Genomic DNA, 15,649 nt, shown 5'->3' on the forward strand with positions numbered 1-15,649 from the left:
CATTTTTTTTTTTCAATGTTTATCATTTTAATGACCAAGTTCAGTAGTGATATTTGTATAGCAGGGTGGCAAAATGCCTACATATATTTAATGCTGATATAGCCTATAATACAAATGAATGATAGTAGATAAGATTTTCACGAAATGCTGAAATTATTTCAATATTAACTTCAATATTAAAAAGAAGAACAAAATACAGGATCTTTGTAGATTCTGGATCTAACAATGACCAGAAGGGCAATTTATACTGCAGTAATGTTTTAAAGATAGACCAGGAAAGAGATGGAAGTGAGTATTCCAGAGTAGTATGGTTAAATATTTTAGAAAAAAGTATTCCATCTAATTAACAGATCTCTGCTATGCAATGTCTGTTGTTTTTTCCCATTGCAAAAGAAGATTAAAAGAAAAAAACATAACCCAAAACACAGCACTTTAACTATAGATAAAACTAGAGAATGACTTGAGTTGAAACCTAGTGCATCAAATAATGGATAAAAAATAATAAATACAGTCAAATCAGAACATCTTACATCTAAAAATCTTGTAACATCCATCATCTAGGGGAATAAGCTTTTTAAGTATACTTGACACTGTAAAGCCATTATTTGCATATGTTTTGCCTTAATGGAACATGTGTGACGTCTGTGGAGTTTGACCCTGCTGTTTTTCCTTTCGGTCTGTGACATGAGTCTTCTGACCCTATATGGGTCATTACGTTGAACTGGCCATCTGGGCTAAAGGGTTGGTGCCCCAGCCTCCCTCAGTCTCTTTTTTTTTCTCTCCTCTGTGAAGGCCTGTTTGTTTGTGAGTCCATTCAGAAGCCAGCGAGTGGGAGGACATTACAGCACTCAGCCTGTCTGACTGAGTAACTGCTGTTATTGACAGAGGCCCAGAATTAACCCTGTCGTACAAGACTTTGTTTATACCCTTAACAAAAGTGTGCCTATGGAAATGCTGCTTTATTTTTTTTCTTCACTGAAAGTCTCTTTTCAACCAGTCCTACTCTGAAACATATGCAGTAGAGAACTGCAAGTTGTACATTCTAATGAGACCAGAAAATCTCTATAGATCCCACAAACTGTACACAAAAGGTGGGGTCCAAATATCAGAGATCGCATTGAATCATTTCAGATCCTGAAATACACCATGAGGTTTATGGCTGTTGAACATTTAAAACCAAAAAACATTATGACCCGGAATTTGTGAAATTGCTCAAACAATGCTATGTACAGATGGTGTTGATCTACTTCCAGTGAAACTCCGAATGCTCTTGGGATCATCTCAACATGATCAACGTCATCAGGTTTTTCATTTACTTCCAGAGTTAATCCATGCCTTTGTGAGGATCTTGGCCCGGATTCTACCAGTGTCTGCTCCATTCTTCCAGCTATTGGTAGGATTATGGCGGTGCAAGGGAAGGCCTTCTGTACTCAGTTGTAGTCTATTAGAGGATGTCTTTAGGGAAAAGCATTGGCATTGACCATGAGAAACAAACATGCAACCCTAAATTAATGTCAGAAATCCGTATGACCATTGAATTTGATAAATGTTATGGGATTGGTATTGAGTTGGCTGAATGGATGTTGATAAATCTCTGTGATTTGAGTTTAATGGTTGAGTGATGTGATTTGTGCTGAGATGTAATTTCCAGTATTCCAGTATTTATGGGAAAAATTTAAAGGAAAACCGGCTTTGATGTAAGACTAGCACATTAAATGCAAAAAGACAAAAAACAAAAAATGGACTGGATCCATTTCAATGAGGCTGCCAGAATCACAAGACTCGTCGTTAGCGGGAAGCGGCGCTGGTCATATTGTGATTGGACACAAACGTTGCTATGTTTGAAGGCTGCGGAGAGTTCATGGACAGGAAGTCTGTATTGCTGCTTTGTTGAAGGCTGACGCTGCTGCCCCCCAAAAAACCACACCTAGATCTCAGCCACAGCCCAGACCAGAGAAGAGATGCTGTCTGTGCAATGCAGCTTCACCACAGTTGAGTCAGAGGCCATATAAATTCCTTGCTGAGAAATTCAAATAATATTCATAATCCATTTTTTTTTTATTTAAAGTTGGATTGCTTGTATATCAAGTAAAGTGAGACACTCTGTTGAATAATCATTGTAAAACATTTTGAATATTTTTCGGATTTTTTGGAAAGCTTAATTCTTTCCAAATTATATTAAATTGATTTGATTCGAAACTAAATTGAAAATAGTGTTATTTCACTGTTACTAATATTGGCAAGAAGCTTGTGCGTCCATAACAGGATGATTTTGTAACAAAGACTGTGTTTTGTATTATGGATTCATATTTCACCTCTAAATTAACAAAAACATTACATTTTGCATAAAGAAATGGTGCCATTAAAGATTTTTGCATTGTGACATATTATAGTAAAACAGATAACAACAGACTATGCACCAATTATTTTAATTATTTAAAAAAAATGTAAAATATGCATTAATGAAAGGCAAAGAACAAATGCTTCTATGAGGTAACGAATACTCAGTTACTCATGATTATCCTTAACTGTGATAAAAATAACATTAAAAGAAAAAAATAAATCATTAAAATAAAAGCTCTTAAAAAGGTTCCATTTTGCTAATGCAAAATATAACTTTCAAAAATATAATAATTTCCATAAAAAATAAAAAGCTAATTGTCTCATGATTACGACTATTTTCTCGTAATAGTGGCCTCTATTTGTATGCTTACAAAGTGACTTTATATCACACAATATGGCTTTAAATTTCATAATTGTTATTTGCATTTTGCAAATGTAACTTTATATCTCACAATAGCTGTTTACATGCACCCAAATAATCAGTTTCTAATTGGATTGATGGCCCAGTCAGCCTTCATGTAAACACTGAGCTTGATGCAATTCAATTTCGATCGGATTGAAAGGGGTGATGTAGATCTGAAATAATACAATCAACAGGAAACATTTGGCATTAAATCTGACTACTTTTTCAAAACTACCTCGCACACAATCACATTATGCCATGGGATGATCATCTTCTAGTCTGTTGTCATTGTTGTTACCATAAAAACATGAAGAAGATGTTTAATTGATCATTTTTATTTTGTCCCATGATAGTTATGGCCTGATGAATGGTGATATTCCAGTTTTTTCTGCATCTGTGTTTTGTAGCACCTCTGTGAGAGCTTTTGTCAGAGGACAAGATCTATGTTTGTTAAATGCGAAGGCCCAGTTATATTTCATCCTGACATATATTTTTGGAAAACCGTCTTAGCCATAACAGGGAAGCTTTCTGGGATTTAGCCAATGAAAGAATCTGCAGAAGGGGTAATGATGCCCCTTTGTAAGACTGTAAAAGAGAGGGTGGGGGTGTCATTTACACAGAGAACCCTCCCAAATGACAGTGGGCCTTATTCCGTGAGCTTCAGCACATAAAACCACATAGAACATCATTATATATGCTGAGACATTCCATTAGTGAGCTTTTTATCTCATGTACACAAATAGCAGAAATGAAGACATATTTCAGGTTTCACATACCCGCCCCACATAAGAACATTTCAGTTCGTGACCCGAGAAAAGATACCCCGCCGCTGCCCAAAAGCTGGGCGGCATTCAACATTCCTCAGGGAGATTGATGTTGCTGGGATGTGTCTTAAATTCCTCACGGCTGAAAATAAGATGGGTGCTGGTAAGCTTCCTGTTACCCCACTTTTTCTGTACAAGACGTTTTAATGAGATTCCTGGCAGTTAGAACGAGCCACCGTGCTGTGCGTAGTTACCCAGAAACAACAATTTTAAGGATGATCTTTAATCGTTTACGATGCCTCCTGGAGGTCTCACCGAGCCCGGGCCTGCCTCGCTCTATTTTTCTGTTTCCATTCTGTAAATGTGGGGGCACATTTAAATTGTTTAATGGTCACAGAGGGCCAATCCAGAATATATAAAGTGAATCCATACAGAGGAAGGGTGTATTTGTTTTCTGAGCAGACTAGAAGCGATTGCTTATAGCAGAACATAAGCCTTCCTCAGAAGAGCTGGAGATAAGCAGAACAGAGCACATTCCTGAGCCCGCTGCAGCGTAGATCTCCAGAGACTGATCCAGCCAGCATAGACATCAGCACAACACGAACACAACCAGAAGTCAGTGCATGTCTACTTCTGTCAGAAGCTAGTACGTCTTCTCCATGTTTTCTGCAGAGAAATGGATTACTCATGCATGTGTCCTTACAAAACCGAATGATGTTCCCTTTTTAGAACACTAAAGAACATGTTTTGCAGAATGTCCGAGCTGCTATTTTTTTGCATGCAATATTTTACAGACAAGCGTCTTTACATGGCCTATTTGAATGCAAACAAGAATGAGCTGGAAAAGTGCAGCTTCAAAATCATCCTAAACAACAAGAATGTTCAGTTCATGTCAAAACGGATGCATTAAAACTTTTTATTTATTTATTAAAATCTGACCAATTTGGTTTTTATCATTATGGTGTGAACAGACAGTGAGTGGAAAGAAGTTCACTCTCAGCTTTTTATTAAGTAAGTATTTTCCAGATGATATTTGAATAATTTTTCTCACACGTTATAGGTTTCATACAGTACATAAAAGGCTATACCATTTTAATTTGAGAAGGGGGTCCCTTGCATTCTGAGATATCCTTGGCATCAATGATTTCAACATCTGTTTGGAAAAAAACTGAATAAATGATGAGAGAATTAAATTTCCCTTTAAATCCCTTTGGATCATGAATGTTGCATACTTCTCATTAAGGATATCTTTCATTTTTGGCTTGCGGCATCTTAATTTGTATCGGCACCTCCCTAGACTTTGCGCTTTTGTCAGTCCACTCTTCTTATTAAATCAGTCTGGCTTCTCTCTCCAGCGGATGTGGCTGCGATTACTGCTGAGTGTTTGTGGCCGCTGGTGCAGAGTGTGCTTAGTCAATAGTTGCCTGGTTTTTTACACACTCTGTAATTAAAGTAAATCCGTCTAAGAGTGTGTGCAATACGCTGTCGTAGAAGAGTGCTGAGCTGTAGGAGAACTTTTCTCGCTGAGTCCTGCCACTCCTTTGGCTGTGGCCAGGGTAAATAATGCCCTATTGTTGCTCAGTTGACTCCCGGTCAAAGGGTAACACGCTCCACCCCGGAACATAGCCAGACTTACTCATACAGCTGGGATATAGAGTATAGACACTGGACTGGGGCATTCATAGCCCGGTTTGAAATGTATGAGAAGTGAATAAATGGAGGAAACCCAGACTCAATGTCATTCATGGTTCAGAGAGAGTTACGGTTAATTACTGCAGTTAATCGGTGGTGGCGAGATTGATGAAGGCATACTGACCAGATGTTTTGTGAGTTTTGGCCGAGATGTTTGCTGAGATCACTTCCAGAAAACATTTTATTAATTCCTCAAGTTTTCTTATTTATTTAAGCAGGGAATGAGGCAGATTAGATAAATAGCTTTGCTACTAAATGGCTTCTTGACATCATTGCTGCTTTCAAAATTGTTCATGTTCCTCCACTGAATTGTTTCCCATAGCTAATCTATAAAAATAGCTTAAAAGCCATTTTAATGCTTCCTCCATTTAGGGCATCCGGAAAAGAAAATAGATATTTATATTTCACTATATTTAGATAATCTTTTCCATCTTTTCTAAATAAACACATTCTTTACTTTTGTGGCAGACTTTGATGCAACTCGCGTCAGTTCTTCTGAGACAAAGTGGTGTTTCTTGCAGATTACAGTTTTACTTGCAGTAGGACAACAGGGTGAATCTAAAATGTGTGGGTGACATTTCACCCTCAAATCAAAGAAAAAAGTTATTTATAATTTATTGCATAAAGGGAATGAATTTTCTTACTTTTATGTACTTTTATATGTTTTGCATTTGTGACATTAATGCTAAAAATGCCAGTAATTACAGTTAATATTATCTCTGTGATGTATTTTGATTTCTAATATAGTTTTAGATCGTCTTTTCTCTGCCATGTGCCAGTGCTATTCCTTAACAAAAGATCATATATAGACCTTAACCTTTAATCCAACGTCTTAAACAGCTAAACTCAATGTTTTCAAGATTCCTATCATTCCTACATCCCCTTTCTTCTGCTTTTTCTGAGCGTCATGTCCTCGCTAACTTCCCTATAACCCCTCATTTCTCAGGAGACAGAATGGAAGTGACATGGCAGAGTGGTTTTTGACTCTGAGAGGTGTCAGTAGTGCATTCAGCCATATTTCTCTGACTGCTCTGTCGTCTGTCATGTGCTATCTGCAGACAGACTGTCAGGAGCGATAAATGTACGCTCATTTTGGCCTGCTCCTCCAGTGTCCTATCTGTCTGTCTGCCCTATCTAGGCCATTATAGTACAACGTAGTCAAAGTACTCTACAGGCATTGCTGAGGTTTGATATGACCATGACAAACACTTCCATTGCCTTGACATTCCTCAACTGGAGATTATACACCAAAGTTTTTTACTTCTTATAATGGAAATAAAAGGTTTGTGCATTTTGTTTTTTGTATTTTTTATCTTTTTTTTTAATTTTACTACATTGTGATTCGGTCACAATGGTTATTAGTCTATAATGGATAACAATTTAAATTTTTAATAATTTTCTGATACAACATTATCCACCTTTTTCCTGACATAAAAATGGGCGTCTCCATTTGTGAATTCTACGGGTGTAGCTTCCGGTCTCATTGGCGTCCAGCTATTTTTAGATGTATAAAACAGTTCGTTTTGCTGCTTGATATTGACAATTGATGTATCCTATCATATTATTTTAATCTGTTATCTTAATTAAGAACACACTGGTTTGTACTGCAAACAGTTTTAGTGTTTACTGCACGTTGTTATTCTCCTCGTTATTCACCTATATAAAACAGCAGTCTCACCCATAGGCTTACTTCTGCGTTGAGGAAACAGGTGGATTGCATGACTTCAGGAAACATGAAAAACAGTGTATAAGTCACTTTTTAAATATTTTTTAAGTGCTTTTAGGACCTTATTGCAGTCTGAAAGCTCTGCATTCATTGTAATGGTATGAAGGTGTGATTCTTTAAAATGTCTCTTTATGTGTTTCATAGAAAAAAAAGAAAGTCATATGAGTTTGGAATGACATGAGAAACGCATGAGCTACATTATACACTACCAAAGATTAAGGGTCATTAAGTTTTTTTTTTTTTTTTTTTAAGAAATTAATACTTTTATTCAGCCAAGGGCATTATTGATCGAATTTTCAGTAAAGACACTTGTAATGTTACAAAACATTTCTATTTAATTTCTTATGAACTTTCTATTCATCAAAGAAACTCTGCAAAAAAATATTGTGGTTTCCACAAAAATATTAATCAGCACAACTGTTTTCAGCATTGACAGTAATAAGAATTTTGAGCATCAAATCAGCATATTAGAATGATTTCTGAATGATCATGTGAGTAATGATGCTGAAAATTCAACTTTATCATCACAGTAATAAATTATTATTATAAATTTTTTTTATTTTACAATATATTAAGATTTAATTTTTCATATTTCACAATATCATTGTTTTTAACTATATTTTGAACCTTTGTGAGCAAACATTATAAATTGTACAGAGGTGTAACATATAAAGTGCATTACATTTAGTTTCCAGGATCATAATTGTTCTCTGGGAATGATAAACTCAGAGAGACATTGATCAAATTGAGATTCCTCCATCAGCATGTTCAGTAAAGCTCAGTACATAATTCAGTACCGCTTTCATGTCCATGAGAAAAGTGTATGGATTAGCAGTAGATATTAAGTTCTGATCCCCTGTGAAACAGATGGTGAGTGGGCTGTTCTTACTGAAAACAGACCCAAGGGGAGCTCTGTACTGGAAGAGGATAAACTGACTTTACAGGCAGCCATATCCTTGGATGTTTGGCTGTTGTTGAAAACGTCACACACCCACACTGCTTTTCTTGACTATTCTTTTTTTTTTTTTTTTATCTCCCACTCTGTTTTTATTCCACCTGTCAGGGGTTTGTTTCCAGGCCTGTCTAGGGTCAGTCTCCCTGAGGGGCCACCATTAGGCGAATAGATAAGATATGAGCAGAACTGATTGAGGTGTGACACAGGAGAGAAAAGAGGAAAATACCCGCAGAGCCATAGAGTGTCGAAAGGAGGAGCAAAAACAGCGGCTCGGCTCTTAGTCTCACACTTTGATACACATTCTCAAATTACAGAGGACTTGACAGACTGTGTCTGCTGCTGAGGTCATGCCGCTGAGGTCACACTTAAATTCAGTCGAGGAAATGATGACGCAACAACTAACTGATAAAATCAATATACAGCCATAATAAAATGATCAACAATTCAGCAATTTCTCTATCGATTAGTTGCATATGTCTTTATTAAAGACACTTTAAAATTTAATCAAATTTCCATTAGAGCATTTATTATGAAATGCTTCAGACATATTGTTAGTTTGAAGCAATTGGCAACTACATTTGTTTGAAATAGAAATCGTTGGTAACAGTAAATGTCTGCCACTTTTGATCAATTTAATGCATCATTGATGAATTAAAAAGTAGTAATTTCTTACTGACCCCAAACTTTTAAATGGCTATGTACACATATATAATTTTAAGCAGCATTCAGGCTCACAGCATTAGTTTTTTGTTTCTAGGAAAACAGCTCATGTTATTGTTAACATACCTCTGGCATAATGTAAGTCTCCAAACTGTTTTCAGAGTTCCCTGACGCTCATCCATTTTCCTTCTACTGGTCTCCTCCGATTCAGAAATCATAATAATAGTCTATCCGTAAAGATAAAAGGCGAAGTGTACGGTTACAGCTAGATCAACAGTGTGGGAGCAGCCCGAGGTTCTGTGAAGTTCTGGAGGTGAAGGAGCTCCATGTGGGGGATTAATGTGCGTTTTCTTCTCGCATCCAAACCAAATAGGCAATCCCACCCCAAGAACCGGGAAATCAGACTCTGTTTGTTTTGCGTGAGGATTATTTACATAGTCTGATATTTATGAAGGCAAGGCCAGACATCATTACTGCAGAAGAGGGCTGCTTTTCTCTCTGAAATGAGCAGAAATTAATTTTGAAGTTTTGCTATTGACTTGAAATTTTTTAGATATTTTGGATAATGTCTCAGCCCTTCTTTTCCAAATAGTGAAAATGAATGTGGGCTCCAAAAAATATAAGATTTTACATTGCAAGCCCTTGGTTCATCACACAAAGCTATTGAATTGCATCAAAGTGACATTTAAGTCATCTTAAATGCTTAAATCTAATTTGCACTTCATTTGCAAAAAAGGAACACACAGCTGTATTGCACTCTTCTAGATATACATTTGCTACCAAGAGCGAAATGAAAACATCCAGTGATCTGTTCTCAGTCACCGTGGAACAGTTATCCACCAACAAAGCACAGCTGCTGGATCTAGCAGTCGGACATCACTTCAGTAAGATCTCCACTCAATGCCGAGGAAGGTTTTACTGTCAGATATAACAAAGTGTGATGTGAAAAGAATCCCCTGATGGACCCGCTAAAACTTTAGAAAAGCATTCATCTCTTCCACTCAGCTTTGTTTACATGAGCTCTTTCCCAAGACGACACAGATGCTGTTTGTTGTAAACGGAGAATACTGCAAAGATTTGTCAGGGCTAGTTTTATGTCATGTGCTTCTCAAGATATATTTTTAACCTAAATGTGATTTCCTTCTAGGCATTTCCCTTAGTTGCTAGGATCTATATTTGAGTCAAGGGTCATGAGGACTGCCTTTAATTGGATCTCATTTCTGGAGATCTGCTGTTTATCTGAAGGAGACTGGGCCAGGATTGAAGCGATTGAGATCACCGCTGGGAAGGGAAGGGGTTAAGGCCTCTGTACATGGCCGTGCTCAATCATGCTTCCCCTTACTCACTGCACAAATACCCAAGGGCACACTTTCTTACATTGTGCTAAAGTTGTGGTGGTGCGTTGAGAGCGTAGATCTTTCCCACACTCTCTGCAGGCCTTCATGTGCATGTTGAGCTCAAATGGAGGGAGGAGGGTCAATGACCTGCAGCATAAACTTTTGTGAGGAGAAGGGACCAATCAGAGAGCCCAGATAAGGGTCGGTTGACAGTCCTGTGCTTTAGCTCTGTTCTACTGCAGCTTCTGACTATACTGCATTGGGATAAATTTACTGAGACAATATTTATATACATTTATTTAACTGTACTGTCAATGTTTTTGTCCATAACATTACCTCACAATATACCCATAAAGTGATTAAAAAGACTGAAAAAATAAAAAGGATCAGTTGGTTCAGGATTATAATAGCTTTGAAATTAGTTTTTATTTCAGTGCTGTCTTTTAATTTTTTACTTTTACTCAATTTAGTTTTGTTAGTTCCAACTTTTGACTTACTGTCACTTACTGTGTTAACTGTCACTGAAATAGAACAATATAAAATCTAGGTGCATTTTTATGATTAGTGAAAGCCATAAAGGTTTAAAAAGTTGTTATATACTGTGTATCTAAAATTCAATTAACTGTGTCAGTTTAGCTATAGAGTCATGGCAGTATATTTCAGCTTCAGTTTATTTCAACTGTATTTGTTTCAGCTAGCACATTTTATTTTTATTTTATTTTTATTTATTTTGGGGGGGGGGGGGCTTTATGCATTTTTTTTCTTACATTTTGATCTTATAACTAATAACACAATGCATAAATTAATAATGGTAGTTCATTATATTATATTATGTTATATGATGCCCATATATAATATGTATTATATATTACCCATATTAAATATATATGGGCAATATATAGAATATGAAATACTTTTTATTTTTGTAATATCATTATTCAATGATATAATTATATGTAATTATGAATAAATATTTAGAAAATAATTTAAAGAAATGTATGTTTGTGTGTGTGTGTGTAATATACACATACATATATATGTTTTTATTGTGTGTGCATATTCTGCAGGGAGATTGGTAAAAGCCACAGGCGCTGCTTTCAGATATCTTTGTGGTTTCCTGCCTGCGTGACATTAAACTCCGATGATGTTGTGCTGTGTATGTGTGTTGTGTGTAGTGTTGGGGTGTTGGGCTTCAGTCTGTTCTAGAGGGCCAGCGCTGTTCGACTAATCCCGTTTTCACACACAGCTGTTTCCTGTTGGGAACATGGGCCAGGCCAGGGGCCTTTGTGAGACACACACAAACTAGAGGACACAATTTGCTTTTCCAGACATTGTCCACTGAAACGCCAAGGCCACAGTGTCTGCCATCCAAAAGCCTGCGTGAAAACAACTCTGTCAGGAAATAATGCTCGACCCAGCAGTTTAGTTCATCTCTCTATTGCTTCATTCTAAGGAGTCTATTCTGTTAAGACAGAACGTTTTTTTTTTTTTGCTTGGAAAAGTCTGCAGATATTGGGCAATAAATACAGTTATCAGTAGATTGTGGCTTATGAAGACAGCAGACATAATTGATTCATGGACGAGACCAGTGTGAACATGCTGTACTGACTCCGATCACCCTGAATTTCAGACGTCTCATCAGTCAGCTTTATTTATGGATTGGGCTTTGACTTCTGACCTGATTCTCCCGTAGTTATAGGAGTGAAAGTCTGAGCTGGGTTCAGCACATAGAGCCTGCAGGCGTTCATTTGTAATGTTTGGAAATTGTAGGATTCATTTATTACAGCCAGCGTTCTGTAATGTAAACAGACCTTTAATGCAATGTGGTCATGACTGTAAAATGTGCTAATGTGCACTTAACCAAATGTTGGTCCATGAGAATGATTTTTCATCCGACTCCCTACAGCACTTTATGAAGTAACAGGAGATTATGAACATTATGTGTAAAAGCTACATTATAGAGTTAACTGGAGTTCTGCTGACGGGCACTTTGTGATATGAGTGTCCCACATAGTTCTCAGACAAAGATAGGAACATCCTGTTACTTTTAGACTTTCCATTCCTGAATTAGAACAGCTTTTGGGATTGTGTTGCCCTATTTGTTTTAATAAAAAGATTGAAAGAGAGTTTTGCAAATAAGTCACTATGTCAAAATAAGAACTGAGAATGTGTTTTTTTATTATTTTTTTTATTTTTTTACAGCTACACTAGTTTGGCGTCTGTAGTAAAGTTTTTGAAAGAAGTCTTTTATGCTCACTAAAGCGGCATTTATTTATTATTTATATTAACACATATGTAACAGTTTTCTATGTTAATTTAATTTCAAATGTAGTTTATTCAATGTAGTTTATAAATCCTTTAATCGATTACAGAACTGAAGAAATATATGTAAATATTATATATCATTTAATTGTTTCGTTTATTCTGCTTCATTTAAATTAAATCATAAATGTGAGTGAGCTGAAATGCCTGTTATTGCGCACAGAGTAAAACACTTGTTTTGTGGTCTTTTTTTACAGAGTGAATCGGTGAAATATTTCCTGGACAACTTGGATTGGATTGGACAACTGGTGAGTCAGGATAACACAGCATTATTTATTAGTGTCAGTTCTGCATGGTATATGATCATTCAATGTTTTAATAATGATATATCTATTAAATAAACAAAGATAGCCATCTGGAGAGATAGTTAGTCAGAGAAGTGTTTTTTATATATTGTTTCCCAGCAGAGGTGGTGACACTGAAAATGAAAGTAAAATGGTCTCTTTGAGACTGATATTGGCCAAGGTTGCCAAGAACACATTGTGTGTCTCATATGAGTGATAAAAAGGCCTGGGAGTGTTTTGTGTGAGCACGGGAACCAAGGCCAAATCAGAACAAATACATGTTAGTTTGGGTGGGATGTGAGGCCTATGAAAACTGCTTTGGAGGTGATTTTGTCTGCCCTTTCGCCAATTTTCATTACGAGGTTTATGTTTATGACAAAAGATTGCCTAGAAACCACTCTTATTTTACTTTTGATCACATAGATTTTAAATGTAGCAGAATGTTTAAGTATGTTTTAGGTTGCACAAATGGATAAAAAAACTAGAACGCAAAGCATCTGCGGTCCAAATAATAAGATTGCTAATAAAAAATATTTCAGATCAATTTATCTGAAGTAAATTGCTAAATCTTTATAATCCTGCTGTCTAATGATAAACAGTTTATTTGCTGATGACTCAATTTTACTCAACCTGTTCTTACAGAATTATGTACCGAGCCGACAGGACATCCTATTGGCCAGGAAGGCCACCAAGGGAATTGTGGAGCATGATTTTGTCATTAAGAAGATCCCATTTAAGATGGTAGATGTGGGTGGCCAGCGCTCTCAGAGACAGAAATGGTTTCAGTGCTTTGACGGCATCACCTCCATCCTCTTCATGGTGTCCTCCAGCGAGTACGACCAAGTGCTGATGGAAGACCGTCGCACCAACCGCCTGGTGGAGTCCATGAACATCTTTGAGACTATAGTCAACAACAAGCTCTTTTCCAATGTGTCCATAATCCTCTTCCTCAACAAGATGGACCTTCTGGTGGAGAAGGTACGCAAAGTCAGCATTAGCAAACACTTTTCCGACTTCCGGGGAGACCCTCACCGACTGGAGGACGTGCAAGCCTATCTTGTGCAATGCTTCAACCGCAAACGTCGCAACCGAAGCAAGCCACTTTTCCACCACTTCACCACTGCCATTGACACTGAGAACATTCGCTTCGTCTTTCATGCGGTCAAAGACACAATTCTTCAGGAGAACCTTAAAGACATAATGTTGCAGTGACTTTTACAGGAATTTGATGTGTTTTGCCATTGTTTGAGTCCGTTTCCCATCCTATTGCAGGAGGAAGTGCCTTCTTGACTTCATTTTAACCAATTTTACCAATGGCGAATGAAAATGACATGAATCTCTCTATGTCATCACTTATTTTAATGTCTTCCTGTGAAACAGGAACTTTGAAAACACCTTGGACTGAAATAAAACCAAGAACATTTAAGGGTTTTACAGTTTGTAAATGCAAAGAAAATGAAACAGACGGACAATCAATCGTTATTGAGTATTTTCACCTCTTTTCTCAAGGATAAACACAATATTACACTGGCTCATCTCCCAAACAACATCCTAGAAATAAATCACAAACCTGCACTGAACATCCTGTTTGAAAAAGTAGTTAATTTCATGTCACTGACAGGTTAGTTTTTTATTTAATCTTAACATTTAAATCACGTTTTGCTTTATCTATGCTTGTAAGTTTATAGATGACATGCAAAATTCTCATTAACAACTAAGCAGGGTTTTTGTACATAGAGTGAAAAGGAGATTTCCGAAATGTTAATAGTCTCTTCTGCTTTTATGTGTCTCTTCACATTAAGCGGCAAGCTTTGAAATATAGATAGGGTCAAATCACTGGTTATGCCTAACACCACTAATAATGCATTAATGGTATTCTTTAAATGTCATTATTGCACAGCATATATACTTTATGAGTATAAATATGATGTTAATCCTCTTGAAATGTGTGTAACCTGTGTAGTCAATGACTTTACAAGGAGTCAACTTTGTAATGTCAACCTGATGATGTTTGGGGACTGAGTTTTATTCTCCGGATCTTGATGAATGTCTGATGTGAACAGCTGTGCTTTACTATCCCGGACGAGCCCCCTTATTTGTTGCGCCCAAGTTGCGATAAAATCATTTGAAACTACTTCATAAACTGGGTGTGAAGTGACTTCCTGGTGATGACTTCAAATGCTAAGAAGTATTCTTTGTGGTTTGAGTTATTTTCCAGAGATCTAGTTTTGTCATCAGAAGTAGTCGCTGACTCACAGTATTCTTGGAGGACGAGTGGTTTCAATTTCAGTGCAGGTGTCCGCTTGTCAGAACTTTTTTTGGACATTGTTTTGTGTTATGGGAAAGTTTGAGATACGTTATCGAGTAGTTTTCAAGTTTTAACAAGAGCATCAAGCCCTTTTCTTGCATTCTTTCTTGTTTGTGGACTACAATGGAAACTGTGACTCATTTCTTGCGAAACAACATTGACACTGTTTCTCTGTGCCCTTAAGGTTTTTAAATTCTGTCCTTCCTCATAATTACCGCAGTGCCATGTTGGCTTACTGAAAGTTGGCAGGAAGGGATTTGATTTGAGATATTGGACACACCCTAAACCTTTGTCCCTGACAGCTAATCCCAGTGGGAGCCGAACGCATGCATTTACTGGAAGATCTCTGGCTTCCGACTGGATTCTTTCATTCAAGGCTGTGTTTGTCCTTGTTTCCTTTTTTAAGACCACAAATCCATTGGGAGAGTTTGAAAGTTAAATAGCGGAAAAGAAATGCAGACACAGTATGAAGGCTGGTAAAACTTGCAATCAAGAAAAGCATATGGCGTGTAATTAATTTGATATAAATTATATTTGGGGAATGATAATCAAAGAAACTATTTCCAGTTGCAGTTGCAAGCTACTGAAGGTGATTTAACTACAGTATTTAATTAAGTTACATTTGCTGCTCTTGTGTTTTGTCCCTCTTAGGATCTCAAGAGTTTCACTATTAGCAGGATGTCTACTTCAACACTCTTTCAGTGTTTTACTGTACTTTTTCAACTTTCAAATATTGCTTCCCTAACGTTTTAAGTATCCAGTGATTGTAAAAAGTGAGAAATTCCTGATTTTAACTTCGTTATGTGTGTTTTTGTATATAAGAACTGTTTAAATACAATAAAATGTTGAGTTATA

The 15,649-nt window shown here is 36.8% G+C and overlaps 1 protein-coding gene across 1 annotated transcript; it reads left to right on the forward strand.

The window, feature by feature from the left end:
* The first annotated feature begins 12,315 nt into the window (after nt 1-12,315).
* On the forward strand, nt 12,316-15,649 carry LOC113088985 (guanine nucleotide-binding protein subunit alpha-12-like). The gene is made up of 2 exons (XM_026255881.1): nt 12,316-12,450; nt 13,129-15,649. The coding sequence occupies exons 1-2, from the start codon at nt 12,346-12,348 to the stop codon at nt 13,696-13,698; spliced, it is 675 nt and encodes a 224-aa protein (XP_026111666.1). The 5' UTR covers nt 12,316-12,345; the 3' UTR covers nt 13,699-15,649.

Source organism: Carassius auratus, unplaced genomic scaffold (assembly GCF_003368295.1).
Source record: "Carassius auratus strain Wakin unplaced genomic scaffold, ASM336829v1 scaf_tig00047827, whole genome shotgun sequence".
In the NCBI taxonomy this organism is placed as follows: Eukaryota; Metazoa; Chordata; class Actinopteri; order Cypriniformes; family Cyprinidae; genus Carassius; species Carassius auratus.

What these genes read in the sequence shown, in the direction of transcription:
- LOC113088985 (XM_026255881.1), top strand. Translation starts at nt 12,346, where the DNA reads ATGCCTGTTATTGCGCACAGAGTAAAACACTTGTTTTGTGGTCTTTTT. An exon ending in TGGATTGGATTGGACAACTG is followed by an intron (nt 12,451 to 13,128) that starts GTGAGTCAGGAT and finishes CTGTTCTTACAG; the next exon opens with AATTATGTACCGAGCCGACA.